The sequence below is a fragment of the Antennarius striatus genome, chromosome 17 (genome assembly GCF_040054535.1).
Source record: "Antennarius striatus isolate MH-2024 chromosome 17, ASM4005453v1, whole genome shotgun sequence".
Taxonomy (NCBI): domain Eukaryota; kingdom Metazoa; phylum Chordata; class Actinopteri; order Lophiiformes; family Antennariidae; genus Antennarius; species Antennarius striatus.
In genome coordinates, this window is record NC_090792.1 from 16,343,857 (window position 1) to 16,366,827 (window position 22,971).

Here is a 22,971-nt window from a genome sequence, read left to right on the forward strand (position 1 = left end):
CTTCTGGATGTCAATATGCGGCTTGGTGCGGCGCTGGGAAACGGAACCACGGGAAAGATGTAAACCAAGTACCCAGCCATCACCAGCCCGAACGAACACCCTTCACATCGCCGCCGGGGACGCCTCACCTTCGGTCCGATAAACGGACCCGCAGCGACGCGCTGCTCGTTTATCCGCTACCCCAGGAGCGGCGGATCTTCTGCCTCAAGCAGCCATCTTTTGTGAGAGAATGTACGGGACGACTCGGCGGGCCTGCTCGGGCTCCGACTGGGGCCGGAGCCTGCTGATGCTGACGACCGCGCTTCTGCTGTCGGTCATCGGCGTCCTTTCCGGGATGCCCGGCCTCGCCGAGGCGAAGGAGTGCGACAAACCGTGCATGAACGGGCAGTGCAATTCGGCCACCGGCAACTGTGTGTGCTTCCCCGGCTGGGTCGGGGACCAATGCCAGCACTGCGGTGGGAGATTCAGGTACAGTCAACCGACGGCCGGAGGAAAGATGCTTTCATGAACGTGTGCAATCTGCGGTTGCTTTGCGCTGTGTCAAACGTTAGCGCAGTTTCCAGAGGTAACGGCGTGCTCCTCCAAGACCGGCTCCCATACTACCACTATTACCGCCACTGACGTTATCATAGGGGACAGCTCCACCGTACCTGCCCCTAGTAATATTGTTAGTTCAGGTGTGTTGTTTTAATGAGCATTATAAGACGTATGTGGCGGAGAGTTTCATATAAACCACGCAGTTCGACTGAACTTAAACGCATCACAGAATCAGGGGTCACCTGTGCAGTTCATACCTGGTTTAAACCTAAACACATTGAGGATTCTGGTCATTTAAACACCTCTTTGAAATGGGTCATTTTGCTCCACTACACATTTATGCATCTTTCTTGGGTGTTTTTATCCGTCTCCAGGTATTTATTCATACCTGGATTACGTCTACTGTTCTGATTATCCCTGTGGTTGTATTTGTGAGGATGATGAGTTGGCTGTGTCCCCTGTTTTGGAAGAAGAACAGATGGTGGGGTAGATGGAAGTAGAGTCCAAAACAAGGGTTTACAGGCATGGCGGAGGAGGTTCTGCTTTTGTTTCTGTTTGTAAAGGGGATAACTTAAAAAAGTCACAAACAAGTTTTCTCTCTGAGCTAAAGCCTGGAGGAAATTGGAAGGATCAGTTTTACCTGAAGAGGTTTCAAACTGACAATGATTCTGGGGTCATTCCATCTACAAGGGGAAGGTTTTATGGCCGATGAGTCACATGAACGTGCGACTTGTTCAAATATGATAAAGTTGCATGCATTCAAACTGAAAGGGACCTCATTTCGAATAACTGAGCCATTTAGGTTGCTGGTTCGACTCCCAGGAACATAAAAACGACCTGATGAAAGTTACCCCCCTCATTTCCTGTCTTTGCCCGTAAATGTTTGCTATCTGGGCGTTCGTCCTGATAAAGACACGACCTGCTGTGTCATAGCAAACACGATGTGAAGTTAAAAAGGCGTCAGCCGGCGTTGAAGAGAACATCCAGCCAATCGGAGCAGTGCAGCTTGACCCCCGTGACCAGTGAAGAGACTGGAACTTGTCTTCATCAGGGAGATCGTCCTGCAACACTTGACGAAGGCTTGATTCGATTCAGTTCAGCGATGATCAAATTAAGGCCCAGTTAATATCATATCATGTTCGTCTGCACATCCAGATACAGCAAAGAATTATTTAACTAAAGTAAGCTGATCTGGTTCCAGAGTTGTTGCGAGCTGAAATCTGTCCCTCAGGTTCTTCTCTTTTTGTCAGATGTCAGCTAAAATGACGTCCTCAGGAGATCTTTTTTTAAATTTGATATTCCCCGTCATGCTGCCTCATCTCGGCGAGAGCCTGCAGGTGGTGAAGCGGACCCGGTGGTGGGGCCGTGGGGTCGGGCGTCCTCCGAGGGCAGGAAGAGGGAAGCTGGGACGGTTTGCTCATTAACTCGTCCCAGAGTGTTTGTGAACAGGTGAAACTTAAACTGGTTTAATGGCTGCTGAGCGTCTGATGTCTCAGAATGGCTCTCTTGTTACAACAACTCGCCTCGGTCGTGCTATAAAACTTTAACTCCTTCGCTTTTTTTTTTTTTGATTCAACAATGAAATGACCCAGTCTATGGCTACTGGGAATCATCCCTGGCCTTTGGCTGCATCCAATAAGCTGCTGGCGTGGAACTGAAATGGAAGTCCATTTACACGAGGACCGTTTCTCCCAAAAACAATTTCTTTAACAGTATTACTTCAAGATATGTGTTTAATCTGTTCTGTGACTGAGCTCATAAGTCAAACAACTCTTAAGTTAAAAAAAATTCTTCATTTAAAATAACTAAAATTAGTTGAATCAATTTAAGCCTTTTTAAGAAGTCCTGAACCCTTCAAATTATGAAAAAAAATTTTTTTTTGTCAACCAGTAGACCTGCATTCCTTACATGTGCGTAATTAATTACATATAAGTAAGTAAATGATAATTAAGTATAAACAGAAGCTCAAAAGTGACGAGAACATGCGGCCAGCATCTTGACTCTGTGAAAGAAAAGGAGATCCTGTCTCAGCTGATGTTGTATCAATCGGCCAACCAGCATTTGTGTCTCGAAGCAAGGCTCGTATCTCGTATTTTCCTTGTATGTCGAACAAAAATATGGACAGAGTGACGGCTCGTATCTCAAATAACTCGTATGTGGAGCAGCTAGTATCTCGAGGTTCTACTGTATTTTCTTCCCACCTTCTGTTTAGGCCAGATCAGCATTTTTGAAGACTGAAAATGCATAGCTGTCACCCTATGGAGATGATTAAACTTTATTTCTGCAGTTGTTTTTGTCTTTTAAACTTGTTACAAACGGAGCAGGTCACTATTTAATTTTCTCTCTATGCTGTGTCGAGCATCAGATCCCGTCTTGTCGTCCTCCTCCGTTGGGGATGTTGCGCTCGCCAGAAGAGCAACAGTTTGACCCCGAGTGTTCAACACATACGGCAGATCACCGACTTCACTCGCTGTTTAATGTTCAGCCCAAACTTCAGCGCCACAGAGTTCAGTCCTGGCACCAGAACCTCCTGTTCCGTCATCCTAGATTGGGGAATCAAGGCAGCAGTGTTGTTTTGTTCGTGCCTTCAAAGGGACGATAGTTGTTGTTTTTTTGTGGTCTGAGGCCGTGTTTAGCATACAGACAATGCTGCCATACAACGCTGGTGGAGCACGAGTAAAAGCAGCGTTCTGTGGGAGGCTCGTGCCAAGATGGACCCCGGGGCAGGCGATGAAGGCTAAAACCAACAGGAAGGAGGAGGGAAAACAGACGAGTGTGATTTCATTGTAGTTTTTAGATTTAGTTTTTCTCATGCAAAGATATTTGGAACTGAAGCCTTAAACTATTTCTGTGGGTCGAGTTTTTTGGGAAACGTTGAGGTGAAATCAAAAATTAGACCCACCCAGACACCTTGACAAATTTTTCATCCTTGCTTTATGGCGGCCGATGCCACCCTCTGATTGGACGATTATGAGCTTTCAGACTTTATGCTTCTTCCTCGCTCTCTTCACTTTGTATTCATTTTCTTCTTAATTCAATGAGAAGCTAAATGCTACTGTTGGCTATTCCGGCCATTTCTGGCTCTGCTCATTGGCTGAGAGGCAGAAACCGACCGCCCTCTATTCATCCTTCTATCTTAATTCAGAAAGATGCAACAGTCTCATCATGAAAAGGCTGTGGAAGAAAATCTTGACTTGCTTTGTACTTCATTTTCTCTTTTCTGGGTACATTTTCATCTCTCCACAATGCCCATGTAAAAAATATTTGTACAATATTTTGAGTCAGTGCTAATGTAGCCACGATTCGTCCGCCGATGACCTTCTGATACGTCCCGTCCTGGGACGGTCTTAGTTTTTTGGTATTCTCAGTTTGGCTGCCGGCTGCTTAGCTGTGCCTTTGTTACTGTCTCTTGTGTAGTTTTCATATTCGCACAAATTCTTTCCGCCTGAAAGCCGACCTTGCTTTACTAAAGGCGAGCAACCGCCCTCCTGCTCTGATGGATTCTCCTTCCAGCCGACCGATGCTGAGTGCAGGAAGTTTTAGCATCAGGGAGTGGATGGGTTTGCTTAGAGCTCCACAGAAAGACTTCTGGTTGATAACGTAAAAAAAAGCATTTAGCTCGTCTGTGATGCAGGATGTTCAGGAAAATGCCTTTTTATTGGAACTAACTCGTCTCCTTTGCATGTTTTGGATACAGATTCGTTACCAGCTAGTGTTCTGTGGCTGATAATGTCTTAATCAGTTCATGACATCATGTATGGGGCAACTTTTACATTTGAATTGTTTTATTACACTTTTGTTTCACCAGCCTCCAACCTGAACCAATGGACGATTAACTAAACTAAACCAATGCAAACAATTCATGAAATAACATACTTATGATAATTTTATTTCTACTAGCAGTAAAATATCACCTCGAATGTTCAAATTAATGTCCATTACTCTATAATGAGTTATAACGTTGTGGTAAAAATGTAATTTCCCTACTTTTGGAATGAATCTCACATGAAGAGCTCAGATGGCCTTTGGGGGAAACCCCTTGCCCCCCTGCAGCTCCTGCTCCTGTCTGAGCAGGATGAGAAATCCTCACGCATCGACACTTTCCCATTTGCAGAGAAGCTGCACACATGAGGAGCTGCAAGGCTCGGCTTGTAGCGTCAAGATCCGACGCCGGCCGTTATCTCAAATTTAGATGATCATTGTGTTGAGCTTTCAATTTTTTTTTCTAAATTTCCTCCTTGCAGCAACAATGACAGAACTGTCTGACAGTAAAAAGTAATGTAGTGCTTTGCTCTCATGATCGGTTTTAGTATATTTGGTATGGAAAATCAAAAAATTCTGTTGTTCCTATCATAATAAAAATGTGAATCATTGATTTATCTTCGTGATCGTAATCGTGTCGTCTTCATCCGCCTGTCTGAATCTGGTTTATGGGTTAAGCTGGATCCAATCCCTGCTGGCTACACCTTGGACAAGTCGCCATTCAATCGCACTTTCACGCTCACACTCACTCCTGTAGACAGTTTGTGGTGACAGATAACTTAAGTGGCATATTTTGAGAGCACAATTTGAAGTCTTAAAAGTCGAATCAACACAGAAAGGAAACCGGTAAGGGCTGGAATCGTCTGGACTTCAGTTCATGGGAACTGGTTTGTTGTTTTTATTGACCAGGAAAACGGTCTAGTTCCCAGTTGCAGATATGTTTTAGCTACAGCTGCTCAAATTTTTTTACAGCCTTACGGTTGTAAAAAGACCATAAATTATCTGGCGGGGTTTCTAACGTATCAACAACATGCTGGAACATGTGTATGAAAAGGCTCACTGTATCGTCTGACATTCATTAACTGATAAAGTAATATTTCGGCATTACTCTGGAATATTCAGTGATCCCACTGTCACCAGTTTCTCCATGTTCATATCATCAATAACAATTGGTCTCAATAATAAGAATATTGATTTATCTCCTTTGATGTTAGTAGAGGTGCAGTGTGTTCAATACATTGAAGTCAGTTCTTGCATGCTAGTGTCGGATACGAGCCAACGCTTGCAGGCCAAGTTGAATATTCTTTCACGGAACTGATCTTGGTAACAGATCTGTCTGGTGCAGTTTGCACTCCAGGCCAGTAGTGGGTGCTGCAACTTTTTGAAAGCAACACCACTTGTTCTGTCTGTGCATTTCCATCTTAAAATACAGTTCTAAAAGTCGTGACCATGTCATTACAGTTTCCTAAACAGTCTTGCGTTGTAACTTTGAAGATTCGTCTCTGAAACTTGTTTTCAAAAGTTTGCAATTCTAGACATCCAAACACGACAGCCGAAAAGCAGTAAAAGCAAAGTTAATGCAAACTTGCCTAAATGCTGTCTGAGTTTTGTTGTTGATGGCGACAACGTGCCGGAGTCTCTTGTCCTCCAAGGACGCTCTGTTATTCTGAAAGCTGGGAGACCTACCGGTCCCTGTAGGCCTTGACTGTATCAGCACTGAGAGATCTGTAATTACTGTGTTTTTGTACACTTACTGTACAAACAGTGAGTCATGTTGAGCAGAGACTTTACCAAACAAGTTCATGTACCCCCATGCAAATCACATATGCTGATTATATAGCTGGACGATCACGACAAAGTCGTCGCATGAAGTTGGGTCTTAGATCTTACCGGAAGCACAAGAAGTTAAAATCAAAGGAAATTCCAGAAGACGTGAGGAAGAAGGTGATTAAAATTAGCATGGAAAGTGATCTAAAACTATTTCTAAGCCATACATTTTGACACGGCAGCCACTGAACCTTCGTAAAAGTGGCCAACCTTCCAAAAGTTCCTCCAAGACCATGGCTAAAATGTCACCAAAGATCCGAATAAAATATCTATAATATCTAAATATTGGCGTCTCTCAGTGCAATAAAGCCCAGTGTTTGTGGCTTATTGTACACCTGCTTCAGGGTTGGGAGGACTTCCTATAATTAGGGGAAACATGAGGTATTTCCAAAACCAGGGGGTGGGGGTCAGTACTTTTTCACACCACTGCATGCAAGCCAATAAAAGGTCCATCTAGTGCAGAGATATCAGAGCTCTGCTGCAACATGGACTCCCACTATTGGACTGTAAAGTTGTCATGAAATTTGAAACACCCTTGGCCTTGGACTTTGGGCCACCCAGCCCACACAGATATTGTTGAGCTCATCCACAGCGATGGTTGGTTGCAGGCTTTCAATAATAGGAAGTTACAGAACAGTCGTTGCCTAGGCACAAATGAAAACGCACAACAGGGACCTCCCCAGGAGTTCTGGGTGTCATTTTATAATAACAATTTGTTTCGGACAGCAGTGACAGAACAGTTTGTCCTTTGATTTAATAATGAACCCACATTGAGTTGAGATGGATTAATATTAGTATCAGTTTGTTGTCTTGAGACTGTGGAGGAAGCAGTTTCCCCAATAGACGAATCTCGAGCAGCGCTCGGGCTGCTTTAACCAGACTTTGACTGGATGTGTTGTCCAAGTCATCGCACCCTGAGACGTAAACCGAGCTACAATCTCCGACCTCATGTCATGCCCTCCCCCCCGAGTGATTCAGCTCCTAGCTGCTGCTGTGTCATCAAGCTGGAATTGATTAGACAGTAACAGAGGCCAGGCATGGTGCACTGTTAGAGCGTTTGTGGCTGCCTCCGCCCTCAGATAATGATTTGCTGTGAAGTTTGCATGAAATAAAGTGTGTTTACCTGCAGTCTCTGACTATTCTGATTGGCTGTTACTTAGCAGCACAGTGCTGTACAGTAGAAATTATGACTGTGATCTTAGTGGGATCTGTATTTTACAGCTTTAGATAATTACAGGTGTCACTATGACGGTGGACTAAACCATGACCAGTATTGTGATGCAGGAATCAGCTGACTGTGGATACATAATCAACATTTAGGACCGTCAAGCATCCGTCTGTGTTTTTGTCGTCAAGCTGTGTCCAAAAGTTGCATGTATTTTTGGCCAGAAAAAGATGTGCCAAAATACAGAAATACCCAAATAAAACTTGTTTGAATGTCTTGTATTGACTCCAGAATAAGTCCATTCTTTCAGGTTTTGTTCAACCTGGTTCAGCTTTAGGTCCCGTGGACGCATTTGTCTTTTTTAGAGTTCTTAGTGAACTTTGTTGGGTTGGCAATAGATTCTGGCACACCATTGGTACTTTGTCTGTGTAGGTTCTCACTTATCCAGGTCATGGTTATCTAAAGCTGTTTAAATCAATCCAATGGACTTTAAGAAAGTTTCTTGAAGACGTTTCGCCTCTCACCAAGAGAACTGAAGAAGCCTCTTGGATGAGAGGCGAAATGTCATCAAGAAACGTTCTTAAAGTCCAGCGGATTGATTTAAACAGCTTTAGATAACATCGGTGCTTTGCTTCATCTCAGGCTTGACAGAGTTTTCAGCTGTTTCAGAATAAAAACTTCATTCTTAACCTTGGATGTCTTTCCTTTCTTCTCCCTTTTATTCCAGGTTGACGGGTTCCTCTGGTTTTCTGACCGACGGACCTGGAAACTACAAGTACAAGACCAAGTGCACCTGGTTGATCGAGGGGCAGTAAGTAGATCTAGGACATGTTTTGACTACGATGACGTTGGTCTCTCACACTGATTAAATTCCTTAATTACTTCAGGAAACATGTAATTATGCGGGAATGAAGCCGACTCGTCCTTTTCAGAATGTTTTTCTGATTAATATCAAGTAATATCAGTTTGCTAAATAAATCCATGCAAATAACTGAAGCCCGGCCATTGGCTGATCAGGGCTTTTCCAACAGTTTTTAGATTGCTACCGTTTGATTTTGAATTTGTTCCCCTCCCCCCACCGCAAACCATGTGACAGGAGTTTATCTGATGCCGTCTCACATTTAGTTTCCACAGTACGACTGTTTTAATATTTGCTCATGAAACTTTCTGCACATAATAATCGAGCATTGATGTGGTGCCTTTTGCTATTTCAGGAACTTTTGTCATTTGCATTATTTCTGTTTCCATGGTTACAAGTTGAACTCCGGGACATTCTGCAATATTTATTCACAGAACTTTATGTACATCTTACCAATGAACTGTAGAACAGCTTTTTTAGTCTTCTGGGAACACTTTCATTTGAATCTTTTACTTTAAATTATGCGGCTAGAACACAGCTAACAGATCTAATTTAAATAGCTTCTGTATTTCTCCAATGAAAGTTGCCTGGGTTCAGGTTAGATGTTATATATTTCATGCTTTTGAACACAAATATTCACGTCGTGTGTCTCTGGAGTAAGAACGAATGCCATCGACAAACACGAACATCTCCTCCGTTTAATGGTTTAGTTTAATCAGCAGTAAAGGGAAAAAGGCTGACACCTGGTGACAGATTGGGAAAGGTTCAGCGCCTCACCTTCATCCAGCTGTCAGAATCTCCAGTATTACAGTATCCAGAAGGAGATGGATGAAGATGAGGAGCGGGTGAGGAATTCAATACTACGTCGGTATTGTTCAGTCAGCATAACGGAGCTGAGGGGCATCGGTCCAGACCCATGATCCTTCACTTCTTTTGCCGTCGGTTCATTTGCACCTTAAATTTCTTAATTGCGTTTGCATCCTAGGGATTTAGCGACTCCTTGTTCTTTGTGTGTGTCTGTGTGTGTGTTGTGTGTGTGTGGTTAACCTCTGACATCTTTGTCTCGTCCAATCAGAGGTTCCACCCTGCCATCTAGTGTTTTTATTAAATTTTAATGGTGCTTTTTTTATAGCGCCTGGAGACCTGACTGGTTCCTTAATGCATCAGCATGACAAGAAGAGGTTCCGTTCGCCTCGGGCGTCCGTTCAGTCCAACTACGTCTAATCCATCTGAAGGGAATTTTTTGATTTTCAGACATTTTTATCTTTTATTCACAAGTCGTGTTCTTTTCTAATCAAACCTCGGGGCGGCTGCCATTCCTAAGTTTATGTATCTGAGGAAAACCTGGAAAAAAAGGTGACCGTTCTAGACTTCCTTCAGATCTTTGGAATGAGTACTCATTTGTAATCTTTCCTTCTTTCTTTATTATCCAGATTTAGAGCAAAGGATTAAAAAAGGATTAAAAAAACAGCAAATGAATTTGATGCTTTGGAAATACTCCTTTATCGATTAAGGGTTTCAAAATTTTGCTCACTTGTATATTTGATAGATGATGGATAAACAACTTGATGCCTTTAGTTTACTCTAAGAACACCAGGTTGAATATTTTATCAGCTGCTGGTTCGTTTTCATTGATGATTAATCCTGTTAAATGTTTCTACCTCTACCTGGGGTTGTTAATCTTTCACCCTTTAATTTACTTAAAATCACTTTTATTCTGCGCCGGTTGAGAATATAGGTGTTTCTTTTTGGCAGCAGCCTTCCTTCACAGGGCGGGGGGTGACTGTGACCTGAGTCGAAGTCAGATTCATTAAATCCGCCCCCCTAATGAGTGAAACTGGGGAGACACACTGCATCACTAGATGGCGTTGATCTTTGTTCTTTATGTTTGTCTTCGTCTGTGTTCTCAAGGCCTAACTCTGTCCTTCGACTGCGGTTCAACCACTTTGCCACCGAATGCAGCTGGGACCACCTTTACGTGTACGATGGAGACTCCATTTACGCTCCCCTCCTTGCTGCGTTCAGGTACATCTGTCGAAGACGCGTCATTTGCCTCCGTCCAAGTGTGAACTTCCCCAAAATTTCACCCGTGTTCTTCCTCCAGTGGTCTGATTGTTCCTGAGCGCTATGGAAACGAGACCGTTCCCGAGGTGGTGTCTCAGTCAGGCTACGCCCTGCTGCACTTCTTCAGTGATGCTGCCTACAACCTGACCGGCTTCAACATTTCCTACAGGTGAGAGAAGTGAGGTTCTGGTAAGCCTGTCCATTTCAAGACTGTTAAAACAATAACGCGTTAAACGTACCCGCTAAATCACAAACACGTTCAAAATCGACTCCCGAGATGAGCGCCTCAGTACAGACTGACCGAGGCTATTTCCGGTTGTTGAGATCTATTTAGGTGAAGGCTCTGTTTCACGTTCTGGGGACGCGGCGCCGCATATAGAGCTGTCATTTTCCGGCACGATAGCGCCGGAGCGTTGTCACGGCTGGTTAGCAGCGTTTAGAGGACGGTGTCAGGCGGCTGTCGTCCGTTGTTGTCCGTTCGCCGCGGCGTTTCCTGGCAGCATCATTAAACCGGCATCCACAAGTCAGTCAGCCACACCATCACGCCAAAGAGGTAATGGTTAGGATGTTAGCATGGCTTTGTATCCCAGTGGCTTATTTAGTCATCGCTTTGAGACTTTTTATCTCTACTCTTCTATTTCGCAAATAGATGAATCAATAAGGAAAATAATCACAGAGCTATGAGGAGAGAGAACATCTGTCCCTGTGGTGACGCACTGGCACGTCTACATCGATGAAGGACCCTCAAATAGATTAAACCGAGACATTTTCTGTAACTCATTAAAAAGAAAAGTATTCCAAAAATTTATCGGGGAGTCCGTCACTTCTACAAATATGAGCCAAGGGCACGAGGACTTCTGCATGTTGTCTTTGTCGCTGTAGCAACGGGCTTAGAAACACCCGATTGGATGAAAGCGAAGCGCACACGGGGTTTTGTGGCGTCTGCCAATGGCGGAGGAGATGAGAGACATCAAACCGTCAGGCTGTCGAAGGATCTGCGTTTCGTCTGTCTCGCTCCGACATGTCCTTAATGTTGGGGGGTGGCAGGAGGAGGGGGTGGGGGTGTCATCTTAAAAATCTGACTGAAAACAAAATTTTTGACTTGTTAAGTCTTGTTATAAAAAGCAACACGGGGGACGTGTTTGAGTCTCTGAGGCATCTTTGGGTTATTTTCCATAAAAATACATCGACTTCAACTATAGATCAGAACCTAAGGAGGGGCGAGCATTGTTTAAAAGCAAAACCACCCACAAGTAAGGAAGGGGTGATACTTTCACTTCTTCTTTCTGGAACGCAGTGGATAAAGGATCACACCCAGGATATTTAGGATGATCCAAATCTGCTCATGTTCTGCTCCCAATAGCGGTCGATCATCGGCGTGGGTGACAGAAAAGCTAAACACAGGGGAGTGTGTGTGTGTGTGTTTTCCATCTGGTGTGGCTTCATGTCTGCCGGTTACCCGAACCTCGGCAGACAGCGTTCTGAGAGGAATGACGAACGCTTAGGGCGGACCCTCGACCGCTTGATGAGGCAGGACGCCGCCGTTAACTACGCCTCTCCCGCCACCTGAAGGGGAAATGCTGCATATTTCATCCTGCAGTCTCATCCGGCGACGGATGAAACGCCGTTTGCACGAAAGCAGATGGAGCTCGGTCTCCAAAGGTGTTCCTGATGTTTTATTCAGTCTGTATGTCAGGTGCCATCTCCAACCTCGTCTCCTCTTCCTCCCTCCTCCACCTCCTAGATTGAACACGTGTCCCAACAACTGCTCCGGCCGGGGCGAGTGTCGCTCGGGGAACTCCACCGGCGCCGTCTACTGCGAGTGTGACGAAAGCTGGAAGGGCCAAGCGTGCGACGTCCCCGTCTGCCTGGACGAGTGCGGATACCCCGACAGAGGCCGCTGCCGGGGCAAGACCTGCGTCTGCAGGACCGGATGGCAAGGTTGGCACGGCAACCGCTATCAATGACCTCACTGGGGGGGGGGGTGAATCCTAAGAAACACGTTTCAAAAATAGATCAAATTGAGGTTTGCTTTCATTTTTACACCCAAGTGATGTTACCTGACTTTAAACGAAAAGTTCACAGCATCGGCTTCCCTCATATTTTGTAGTATTTTCTGAAGACCTATCACACTCCATCCTTTTTGAATTGGACCATGGGAGGGAAGGCGGGGGGGTTGGGGGACTTTAACCACTCTGTTAGTTCTTAAACGGCTCCGCTGTGCCAGTCAGCATAAGCAGAGACAATGGCTTAATTTTGCTGCCGTTATATCAGTCGCTCGCCGTGCTCGCAATCTAATTACCCCAAAACTGAGGGAGTGGAGAAGCAGACTGGCGTTTTCTTTAGCCTTTATTACCTTGTCATGGTGTGTTAGCTGAGGAATAGCTCACTTAGTGCACCCTGTGCTGCCAGCTTCCAAAATTAACTCATTTTCTGCACCAACCAGTGCAAAAGCAGAGACAGATGCCCGTTTAGTCAAGCCAGCCTTGCATTTAATCTCCGTTTCACAGATGCAACGTCTTCAGCAAATTACTTCTTTAATGGAGGATAAAGCAGAGTTTGTTTTATTTCTAGAAATTCCACCAAGGTGCAAAGGTAATTTCGTTGCTTAGCACTTACTTGAGTCAGATTTAAGATCATTATCCATCAGGATTGGGTTTTTTTTGCAGCCACAGGTTAAAATGACCTTGATTGTCACAATGAATCTCAACGCTTCCTTTCCCGAATTGTTTGGAGAAGGATCGGGCCGCTTTAACATCCTGATTCTGATGTCGCTCACGTTCGCCGCCCCATGAAGGCTATATTCTAGGGTGACCTTTCATCGGGTTGGGATGGACAGAGCGTAGATGGAACTCGTGTGATGACTCGACTGGCTGTTGTTTTCCATTTCTGGTTTGGCAGCCGTTTGACCGCCAGAATTTATTTTCCCCTTCATTCAGAAGTGATTCCGGTCAGCTCTGCCATTATTGTTCTCCACCAGTAGTCAGGGTAATCCAACTCTGGTCAGGGCCATCTGTCTTTCCTCTGTAAAAAGTTTTTAGTATTTACGGCTCTTCAAACATGAAATCGAAGGTATACAGAAGTCCAAATTTGCAGTTCAAGAACTTCAGGAACGACGTGACTTTTGTGTGACGGCTGAAAATGCCTCTTTAACCTCTGTGCCCTTGTCTTAGTATCATGGATCATAATTTATGAGATGAAATCAATGATTAAATAATTTTTCCCTTCGTAGTCGATACACGGAAAGCAGGTGGTCCCTTCTGCCCGACTGTAGACCTGAAAGTCAATTAATGAAGCCAGTGAAAGTTACTTCAAAACACTCATATCATCAGCTTCCTGTCCGGTCCTGACTCTGGCTCCTCCCCCCCTCCTCAGGTCCAGACTGCTCCATTCCAGTTCCTGCCAACTCCTCTTTTTGGAGCCGGGAGGAATTCGCCACGACCGGCCTGGCCAGGGCTTCCCACAAGGCCGTGGTGGACCGCAGCATCATGTGGGTCGTCGGTGGATACGTCTTCAACGCCTCCGACTATCACACGGTCAAAGCGTAAGTGCTCTCTCTCTCTCTCTCCCATGAGGGCCTACATGAATGTTCCTCTGAAATATTATGTTTAATGAATAATTCTGTTTTTAACTGTCATGCTTTTCATACTGGTTTGCTAATTCTTGTGCTGTCAGGAAAAAGCCTTCTGGTGTCAGCTCTACTCAGACATAAGGATGAAATAAGAACATAAAATTACAGGATATGAGTTGAACCCAGGAACGTCTCACTTATCGGCTTCTGATGTTTGCCACTTTGACGTGGTTGGATTGGACATTATAAGTCTCCACAAAGTAGCTGCCTCCCTTATCCCACAGTATCTGACCAATGTTACAAAAGACTAACAAGTCCAGTTCTCAGAGATCAAGTCTTCAGCTCATGACGATCGCTCCGTCCTGTCCTCTCTCTGTAGGTATAACCTCAGCAGCAAGAGCTGGCTGACACTGGAGCCCTCCGTCAACACCGTCACGCCTCGGTATGGACACTCGCTGGCGCTGCATGAGGTATGTAGAAGGTGGTGGAAATAAGTATTTACCAACATCCAGTTGGCAGATTAACAGTTTTTCACTAGATGTCACATTAGACCAGCAGCAGTGTTAGTGACATCATACTGTTCCATTGACATTGTTAGATTGACATGACTGTTTTATTGTCGCTGTATTGTCATTGTTGGATTAACATGGTATTGTCGCATTGACATTGTTAGATTTAAATGACATGTTTGTATTGATACTGTTAGATTGACATGACCGTGTTGTATTGAGATTTTTCGGTTAACAGGCCATTGTTATGTTGACATTATTTAATTGCCACATTGTTGTATTGACAAAGGTAGATTGTCGTATCTTTGTTCTATTGACAATGTTAGATTGATATGACCTTGTTGGTTTAACATTGTTATATTGACATAACTTTGTTTTATTGACATTGTTAGGTTGACATTGTTTGAAAAAGTAAAACCAAGAGTCTCCTCTGCAGAACCTTTGAGACAACACTGTGAGACATTTTCTCCACCGTTACCACATTTTTAATGCGTCAATAAGCTGTAAGCAGAGCTGAGTAGGAAGCTCCATCAGAAACATTACCAGTGCCTCCGTCCTATTATTTCTGGTGTTGGGGTGTGTTTAGTTGTCGGGGACTAACGTCTGAATCAGAGTTTTGATGTATTGCAGTGAGACGGTGAAGCAGCTGCTTCTCAGTCAGAAATGCCGGCGTGACCCACCGACGGAATAATAAATTAGAGCTCGGAGGACGCGGTCTGTCTGCTTTGTGGTTTGAGAGAACCGACTTTGTGCATTACAAACACTCCTCAGCTAGAATTGGAATCATGTCGCCTGTGTGTGTGTGTGTGTGTGTGTGTGTGTGTGTGTGTCTTGTAAGTGAATGTGGGCTCGTGAGACAAATCTGAAATCAAATCAGTGTTGATGGATAACAGGGAGAACAGATGCGTGTCTCACAAAACGGATAACGTGATGCTTCGGGCTCCGGAGCGCACGGCGCTTTGTAAGAGAGCTAAAGATAGAACAACACCTCCGTTTCTCCTGGAAGTGAACAATTCACAGAATTTGTGACGTCGCCATCTGCGTTTGTCTTCCAGGGGAAGATCTACATGTACGGAGGCAAGACCGACTCCACGGGAAACGTGTCCAGCGAGCTGTGGGTGTTCCACATCCAGAACCAGACCTGGGTCCTCCTGAGCCCCCGGGCTAAGGAGCAGTACGCCGTGGTGGGACACTCGGCCCACATCGTTCCCCCAATTCAAGAGGGGGCCAGTCCAATCATGCTGGTTCTGTTTGGACACTGTCCTCTCTATGGGTACATCAGCCTAGTGCAGGAGTACAACATCGGTAAGTCGGAGGTCAGGGGTGTTAAGCTCATTTTCACTGAGGGCCACATCAGCATAAGGGCTGTCCTCAAAGGGCCAGATGTAACTTATAAATGTAACTCAATGTAATATAAATTTACTGTAACCATTCCTTACTGTGAAATAACTGAATTCATTACTTACTCAAGTTAGAAACATTACAGTTGCACAGAAAAAATGTTTGTTTCTCTGTTAGAACATAAATCCTTTTAATTTGTCAGCTTATTAAACCCTACAGAACTCCATCAATCAAGGATCGAACTATTCAAGAGAATAAAGAAAAATAACATCAAACATAAGTTAGGACATTAACTTTATTCAGAACGTTTTTGAGCAAAGTTAAACTGGGTTAATTACTGCATTATGGGAAATGCAGTTTCTAGTCAAAGCACGTTTTTGACCTATTTAGTTTTAGATACTGACTTTTTATGCTCTCATGGGCCACATAAAATAATGTGGCGGACCACATTGGGCCCCCCAGCCTTGATTTTGACACATGTGTTGCAGGTGATGATTCTGATGGTTTTGGACCGGTACGTCCAGAACCAGCCTTGAAACTGGTTTTCTCTTTGTCCATTTTTTATGCCCCTCCAGCCCAGAACACGTGGAGCGTGGCGTCCATCGAGGGGGCGTTAGTGCAAGGTGGCTACGGCCACAGCAGCGTTTTTGACCCGGGGACAAGATCCATCTACATCCACGGGGGCTACAAGGCCTTCAGCGCCAACAAGTACGGCCTGGCGGGAGACCTGTACAGGCTGGACGTGGACAAGAGGAAATGGTGAGAGCGCGTCGAGGTGAGATGTGGCGTCTGCTAGTCGCCGGCGTTAAAAGAATGGCCCCTGTGTGTTTTCTCAGGACCATACTGAAGGACAGCGGTTTCTTCCGGTACCTCCACGCGGCGGTCATCGTGAGCGGGACCATGTTGGTGTTCGGAGGGAATACGCACAACGACACGTCCATGAGCCACGGCGCCAAGTGCTTCTCCTCTGACTTCCTGGCTTACAGCCTGGGTGGGTAACACACACACACACACACACATACAGACACACACAAGTGTTTTCACGGCTTGTTTGCGGTCGCATTTATCTCGTTCTTTGCTGGAAGCGTCGGTGTCAATCGCTCAAAATCCCAATTACTTGACTGGACTTTTGCATTAAGATATTTTTTGTGCGTGTGTTCAGAATTAAATTAGAATTCTATGAAAACTTCTGCTCCATCCGTTTGGGTTCTATCCTCTGCAGACATTAGATTGTCTTTATGCAGACTCTATAAAGTGTGTGTGAAGGATCCAATCTGGTCAGTGTGAGGTCAAGAAGGAGCAGCGTGTTTGGACAGGAAGTACTTTTTTGTCTATTCATTAAAGATTTCAATCCAAAATAGGTGGTTCTGTTTAATGTTTTCCTGTATGTGCGATTTTTTTATTTTTTTCCCCCCATGAGAGCTTCCATCCCAGTGGATCTTTAGAAGTTCAAACTTCGTGTGCAGCTCTGACCTATCTCTCTACCTCCAAATGATTTTTTTCTAATTCCTCCAGCCAGTCCGTGTCGGTGGCAGCCGCTCTGTAATTGTCTTGTAATTACAGTCGTGATGGGCTGCGCCTCCAGGACTAATCGCCCCCCCGACTTAACAAGAGGAGACAATCAGAGCGTGGAGGGACGGTGCGCCGTCCTGACATTGGTGGATGGCGTCATCATAAATCCTGTCTGGTGGCAGCACCGCGCTCTGCCACCAGATGGCAGTGTCTACCTGTGATTTTAGCGCTCTCTGAGCAGTCAGTCTCCTCTGGGGGGGTGTGGGGGGGTGATGATGATGATGATGATGACTTTCACTGCATTCTCCTGACTGAAGGTGATGGACTGCAGTCTGTGTTCTGTTCAGGCTGCTTCCAATTTCTTGTTGTTTTAATCTTTTTACAGACTTGTACACCCCCGCCCTCCGTAGAGATAAAAGGTTTATTCTAAGGTAATTTTAGGCAAACCATTCTTAGTTTCAGGTGATTACATACTAATAAAAACACTATTATTCATTTTCAATCAGCCCCTTCATCCTTAAGCTTATTAATTATATGCATTTCACCAAAATCTTTCTCCTGCAAGGAAAAAAGGTTCTGACTCAGAAGCTGAATCCTGAATCTCATTTCATTAATCTTTCCTTTTCACGTACGGCAGGTAACAAAAAAAAAAAGAAAGATTTAAATCTCATAAACGTGACACATTTTAAAGGGAGTCATATATTGGTCCAGACCAAAAAAAAAACCCGGAGGAGATTAACCTCGTTCTCCAGAGGCTGCTTCCCTCCTTACTGGAGGTCAAGTATGAATCCATATTTAATGGATGTGTTTCCTGTAAGATGCCGGAGATGTTCATGCATGGATGCAGCTGTCACTGCCATCCTCTCCGTCAAGGACGCGCCGCCGCCCGTCCTGTTGATTGACACGAGGTTATGAGCGGCTGAAGGTCTCGCTCTCCAGCCGCTGCAGACGTGTGTTTTTAGCGCGTGGGAGCGACAGTTTGACCTTTTTCGTGTTCGTTTCATTCCAGCGTGCGACGAGTGGACGGTGCTGCCTCGACCAGATCTCTACCATGACGTCAATCGCTTCGGACACTCGGCGGTCTTTGAGGACGGGTAAGGGGTTAACCAAAGACGTTTTGATGTCAGCTTTGAAAAACATTTAGAAGTACTTTTTCATGTTTTCTCTATTTTCTGGTACTAAATGGAGCCTGAGTACGTGGGGTTGAATCAGAAGTTCTCAACTTACTCATGGTGTTTTAGACACGATACATCTCTGCTATAGTTCCACCTCCTCCAGGCTGAAGACATTCGTATCGTCCAAACCTGTTTCAGTCCTCGCCATCGGCTCACAAACCTCAGCAGTGGATGGGCTTCCTGCATTTTTTTAGATCCTTCCACAGATCGGATAAACTATAATTGGTCTTGATATCCATCCTTAATACTGTCTTCACAAAGATCAGCAATTTATTTATTACTTATTCATGTTACAACCTGCAAAAATTTCATAATTACTACATTGTGAGAAACGGTTTTGGTCAAAGCAAACTTATGAACTATTTATTTTAAGACACTCTGATCTATTATGCTTTTGCGGGCCACATAAAATGATGTGGCGGGCCACATTTCACCCCCGGGCCATGGGTTTGACGTATGTGTGCTATCCTGTTCAGCATGCATCTGCATCCAAAGTTGGTTTTTACATTCTGGAGGCTTTTCCAGGGAGAAGTCGGTGACCTCACTTCCTGTTGTGGGTTCTTTTATCACATCCCTGGTATGAGTGAAGGAATCTATGGAACTTGCATTGTGCTAAAGGACGACTGATAAACTCTCTCACTAAAAAGAATCCAACTAAACCTGTAAAATAAGGGTTTGTGCATTCGTTCAGGACGTCTCTCTTCAGTCAGCGGTGGGGATAGATTGACAGGGATGATGCCGCGACCAGTAGGGATGACTCATTGGTAAATATTATCTGCACTGCCAGCAGAGCGAGACACAGTGTTCCGTATTAAATTATTCATCCTGTTACAGAGAAGGCATCAAACATAAACACCCCCCAACCCCACCCCCTCCCAGATTGACTCCATCCTCACGGCTCCTGCTTCTCAGGAGATTGTTGTTGGTGTATTTGTTAAGTCTGAGATCAAACTGATGCTTAATAAGTCTGATTCTGAGCAGTATGAAATACAAATAAGAAAAAATTGAATCCAAATAGTTTGGGAATGGAAAGCCCTCGATTAACAAAGACTGAGTTTTAGTTTTTGTTTCAGTGCTGAAGGAGAAATAAGATAAAATATACTGTACTTTAGTGATCCCCAACTGGGAAAAATATTGATGGGGTTTTTTTTAAATTTGTCTTGGATTGTTTGTTTTTTTAAAAATATCTTCATTGGAATTGGCAAAAAATATGCATTTGCATTCGAAAAGGAAAACGGTTTGAATTTGGCGGTCGAGGTTGTCTAAATAAATTTATTTATTGTCTTTCGGGGTTAAACGCCTCCCCTCGGCATCCATTTCACCATTAGCATCAACCGTTGTCGTTGCTAGCATTTAGATCTATTTAAATCTTATATTTTTCCATACTTGGCTCCAGCCTTTCTCCTCCATCGGTCGACATCTCACATCCTCCTCCTGATCCGTGTCCTCAGTGGAGGATCCACAGCGGATCGGTTTGAAGTCCGCCCTCTGTGATCCGAGTCGACTTGCGTTCAGACCGGTCGTATTTACCTTTCCACCCTCTCAGATGCAGCTGCCAGCACAAATACACACAATAAAGTTAATCCCAGAACAGAGGCGGTCGGAGATGTTCGGAAATGCCCTGCATCCAAACGCACCCGGTGGGGGGGGCCTTGGTCGGGTCCATTTGCACAGGAGGGAGAGCACTTGTTAGGGGATTTAGCACGCTTGTAAGTCGGCTTGAAGAGAGGATCAAGCTCCTGCACCTTCAATCAGTCTTCCTGTGTTATTCTGCAGTGTGATGTACGTGTTCGGCGGCTTCAACAGCCTGCTCCTCAGCGACCTCCTCATCTACACCTCCCCCCGCTGCTCCGCCTTCTCCACCCCACCGTCCTGCAGCCAAGCCGGGCCGGGGATCCAGTGCGTCTGGGACGTGGCCCAGGAGGCCTGTCTGCCCTGGGAGGGCAACCAGCTCCCAGCCTCCTGCAGCACGCGTTCATGTAGGGGCCACCGCTGGGGTTAGACCCAACTCCAACTGAAGTGTTCCTGTTTCTTTGGAGCTTTAACGCCATGTTTTTGTTGTTATTATTATTTATTTTTTTTGCAGATACAGACAACGAGAGGTGCGACCAGTACACCGACTGCTACAGCTGCACCGCCAACACCAACGGATGCCAGTGGTGCTCAGACCAGTGCGTGTCTCTGGGAAGCAACTGCACCTCCTCCGCGGTACGAAAACCCCCTTAGAGGAGATCGGCAGACGTTATCATATCCTTTCTAACGACTGATCCAACATTGTCACGTTAAGGTTCTGTTTTTTTCCTCCTCCAGGGAGCCATTGTGGAGTACGACGTTTGCCCCAAGGACAGCCCGTCGTCCGTCTGCAACAAGAAAACCAGCTGCAAGAGCTGCGCCGTGGACCAGAACTGTCAGTGGGAACCTCGCAACCAGGAGTGCATCTCGCTGCCAGGTAACGTGGTTGGTAGCAGCGATCAGCAGCGCCGCAGAAAGACGTCACCTGCACACACACATGGGTAGAGACGTGATGAGCATCCCCTCCACCTTCTCTTAATTTTTTTTATTTTAGAAGACGTGTGTGGCGAAAGTTGGCACCTGGTTGGAAACTCCTGCCTGAAGTTCATCACGGCGAAGGACTCGTACGACAACGCCAAGCTGGCCTGCAGGAGCCACAACGCCGTCCTGGCGTCGCTGACCACGCAGAAGAAGGTGGACTTTGTGTTGAAGGAGCTGCAGATCATGAGCGTGGTGGTAAGGACGACACGAGTGAGAGAATCATGCTGTTCCCAGAACCCCTCGTTTGATTTGCGATCACCATGAAGCTGCTTAATGACTTTTTTTTTTCTCCCGGTTTTTGCAATTTAACGACTCCGTGATGGCGGCCCTCTTTTAAGATATTGTCTTTTTATGTGCAGGTGAGTGTTGCTCGGATCCATCACGTGAAACAAAATGTTCCATTAACGGATTCTTTCCCTCGGAGTGCTGACATCTTTTCCTCGCTCCGGCAGAGCAGAATACGTGGAAATGTAACCCGTCATAAAAATAAAAAAATCCCAACCTGCTGTTTGGAACCGCCGGTGCGGGTCACACGGCGACAGCCAGATGTGTGAATGACGGGATGAATCGCACGCATGGTGGTTTAATTGTGATGTTTTTGAAGATATTCCAGGCCTCCAACAGACGGTCACAGGAGGAAACGTTTGTGGCTTTAATTAAATATAGATTGATGCTAGGAGGGTTTACTTTCTGGTCCAATTTCGTCAGTCTCAGCAGAGTCATCGGCCACCGCCGCCACTTGATCCGACTCTCACTTGTTGCTTTTTTTTCCTTCTTTCCTATTTTCTCAGCCGTAAAACTTCCGTTTTCACGCATCACAGGACAAAAACAAGAGTAATTTAGAGAGATTATCCAGGCAAAACCTTTTTTTTTTTTACCCTTCCACTCCCAAGTACAATAACAGTAGAGAAATAATTTACATTCGCATTAGAAAGGCAATCAGAAATTTTTTTCCCCCTCTCCCTTCTCTCTGAAGCGGTAAAGATTCAAGCTCGGAGGCGTGATGAATTTTAAAAAGAACAGCGTGTGAAATCCTTGTTGTGACTTTGGTGTGCCGCTGTGTGTGTTTGCAGTACAAGGCCACCGTGACGCCCTGGGTGGGACTTAGGAAAATCAATGTGTCGTACTGGTGCTGGGAGGACATGTCGCCCTTCACCAACACCTCCCTGCAGTGGCTGCCGGGCGAGCCGAGCGACGCCGGGTTCTGCGGCTACCTGGCCGAGCCGGCGTCCAGCGGACTGAAGGCGCAGACCTGCATCAACCCGGTGAACGGCAGCTTGTGTGAACGACCGGGTGGGTTCACAGGAGTAGACGAATCAGACGTCCTTGTTCAGCTGCCCATCAAAGCATTTCCATTCCAAACGTTTAAACCCTGGGACTGAACACATTTATGTCTTTTAAAGATGGTTGCTCTCAGATTAGGTCATCGTACATTCATGTACTGACCCGGTTGGGGGGGGAAGGGGGGGGGATGTCAGGCTTCCCTTTGAACACAAGCCAAACCAAGCATGCAGCCTTTTAGGGCACCGACAGAGAGCATTTTAAAATGTCAACGTTAGCGTCACAGAGTACGGCTGACATGCTGTCAAATCAGCAGAGAGAGAGAGTAAACGCTATTTTCTGTTTTGTAAACTGACTTCAGGAGACCAGAGAATGAGGAATAGCAAATCTGCTCCTTCACACCCAATAGCTGTCTGATCTGATCGCTAGTTAGCCGCTGATGATGGTTTTCGCCGTCTAGTTCCATCCAACTTTTGGTTTGGGGAAAAATAAACCAATCATGACAAGTTCACAAGGAACAACATTTCCAACTCACATATGCGCGGATTACTTTTGCGCCTAATTGCAGAGAACATCACGTCCCTCCAGTCGTGGGATTCGCTTGTTATTTTTCGCCTACTGTGATGTCTGGCTGGCAGATGCAGACATAAAACACGGCGCTTTTCAAAATGCACATTCCATTAAGCGTAATAAGAAAACTTATGGTACTGAGTGCACATAATGAAAGCATCATCTTATCAGCCTGTCTTACTGGCAGAGATGTTCATTATAAAGCCTCTATTACATCATGGTCCCGTTTCAAAGATGGGTGTGGG

The 22,971-nt window shown here is 45.3% G+C and overlaps 1 protein-coding gene across 2 annotated transcripts in view; it reads left to right on the plus strand.

Moving 5' to 3' along the window:
- Positions 1-8: 8 nt before the first annotated feature.
- Positions 9-22,971, plus strand: part of atrn (attractin) — a 76,850-nt gene continuing 53,887 nt past the window's right edge. Inside the window, exons 1-16 of one of the 2 annotated variants that reach the window (XM_068338490.1) lie at positions 9-468; positions 8,019-8,102; positions 10,062-10,175; positions 10,255-10,383; positions 11,959-12,155; positions 13,590-13,758; positions 14,165-14,255; positions 15,350-15,599; positions 16,211-16,394; positions 16,472-16,626; positions 18,157-18,241; positions 20,099-20,301; positions 20,409-20,530; positions 20,633-20,771; positions 20,889-21,070; positions 21,949-22,168. In XM_068338490.1, the coding sequence (XP_068194591.1) occupies positions 230-468; positions 8,019-8,102; positions 10,062-10,175; positions 10,255-10,383; positions 11,959-12,155; positions 13,590-13,758; positions 14,165-14,255; positions 15,350-15,599; positions 16,211-16,394; positions 16,472-16,626; positions 18,157-18,241; positions 20,099-20,301; positions 20,409-20,530; positions 20,633-20,771; positions 20,889-21,070; positions 21,949-22,168 (2,563 nt within the window). In that variant the 5' untranslated portion in view covers positions 9-229. The remainder of the gene's footprint in view (positions 469-8,018; positions 8,103-10,061; positions 10,176-10,254; positions 10,384-11,958; positions 12,156-13,589; positions 13,759-14,164; positions 14,256-15,349; positions 15,600-16,210; positions 16,395-16,471; positions 16,627-18,156; positions 18,242-20,098; positions 20,302-20,408; positions 20,531-20,632; positions 20,772-20,888; positions 21,071-21,948; positions 22,169-22,971) is intronic. The other variant, XM_068338489.1, reaches the window with a different exon arrangement.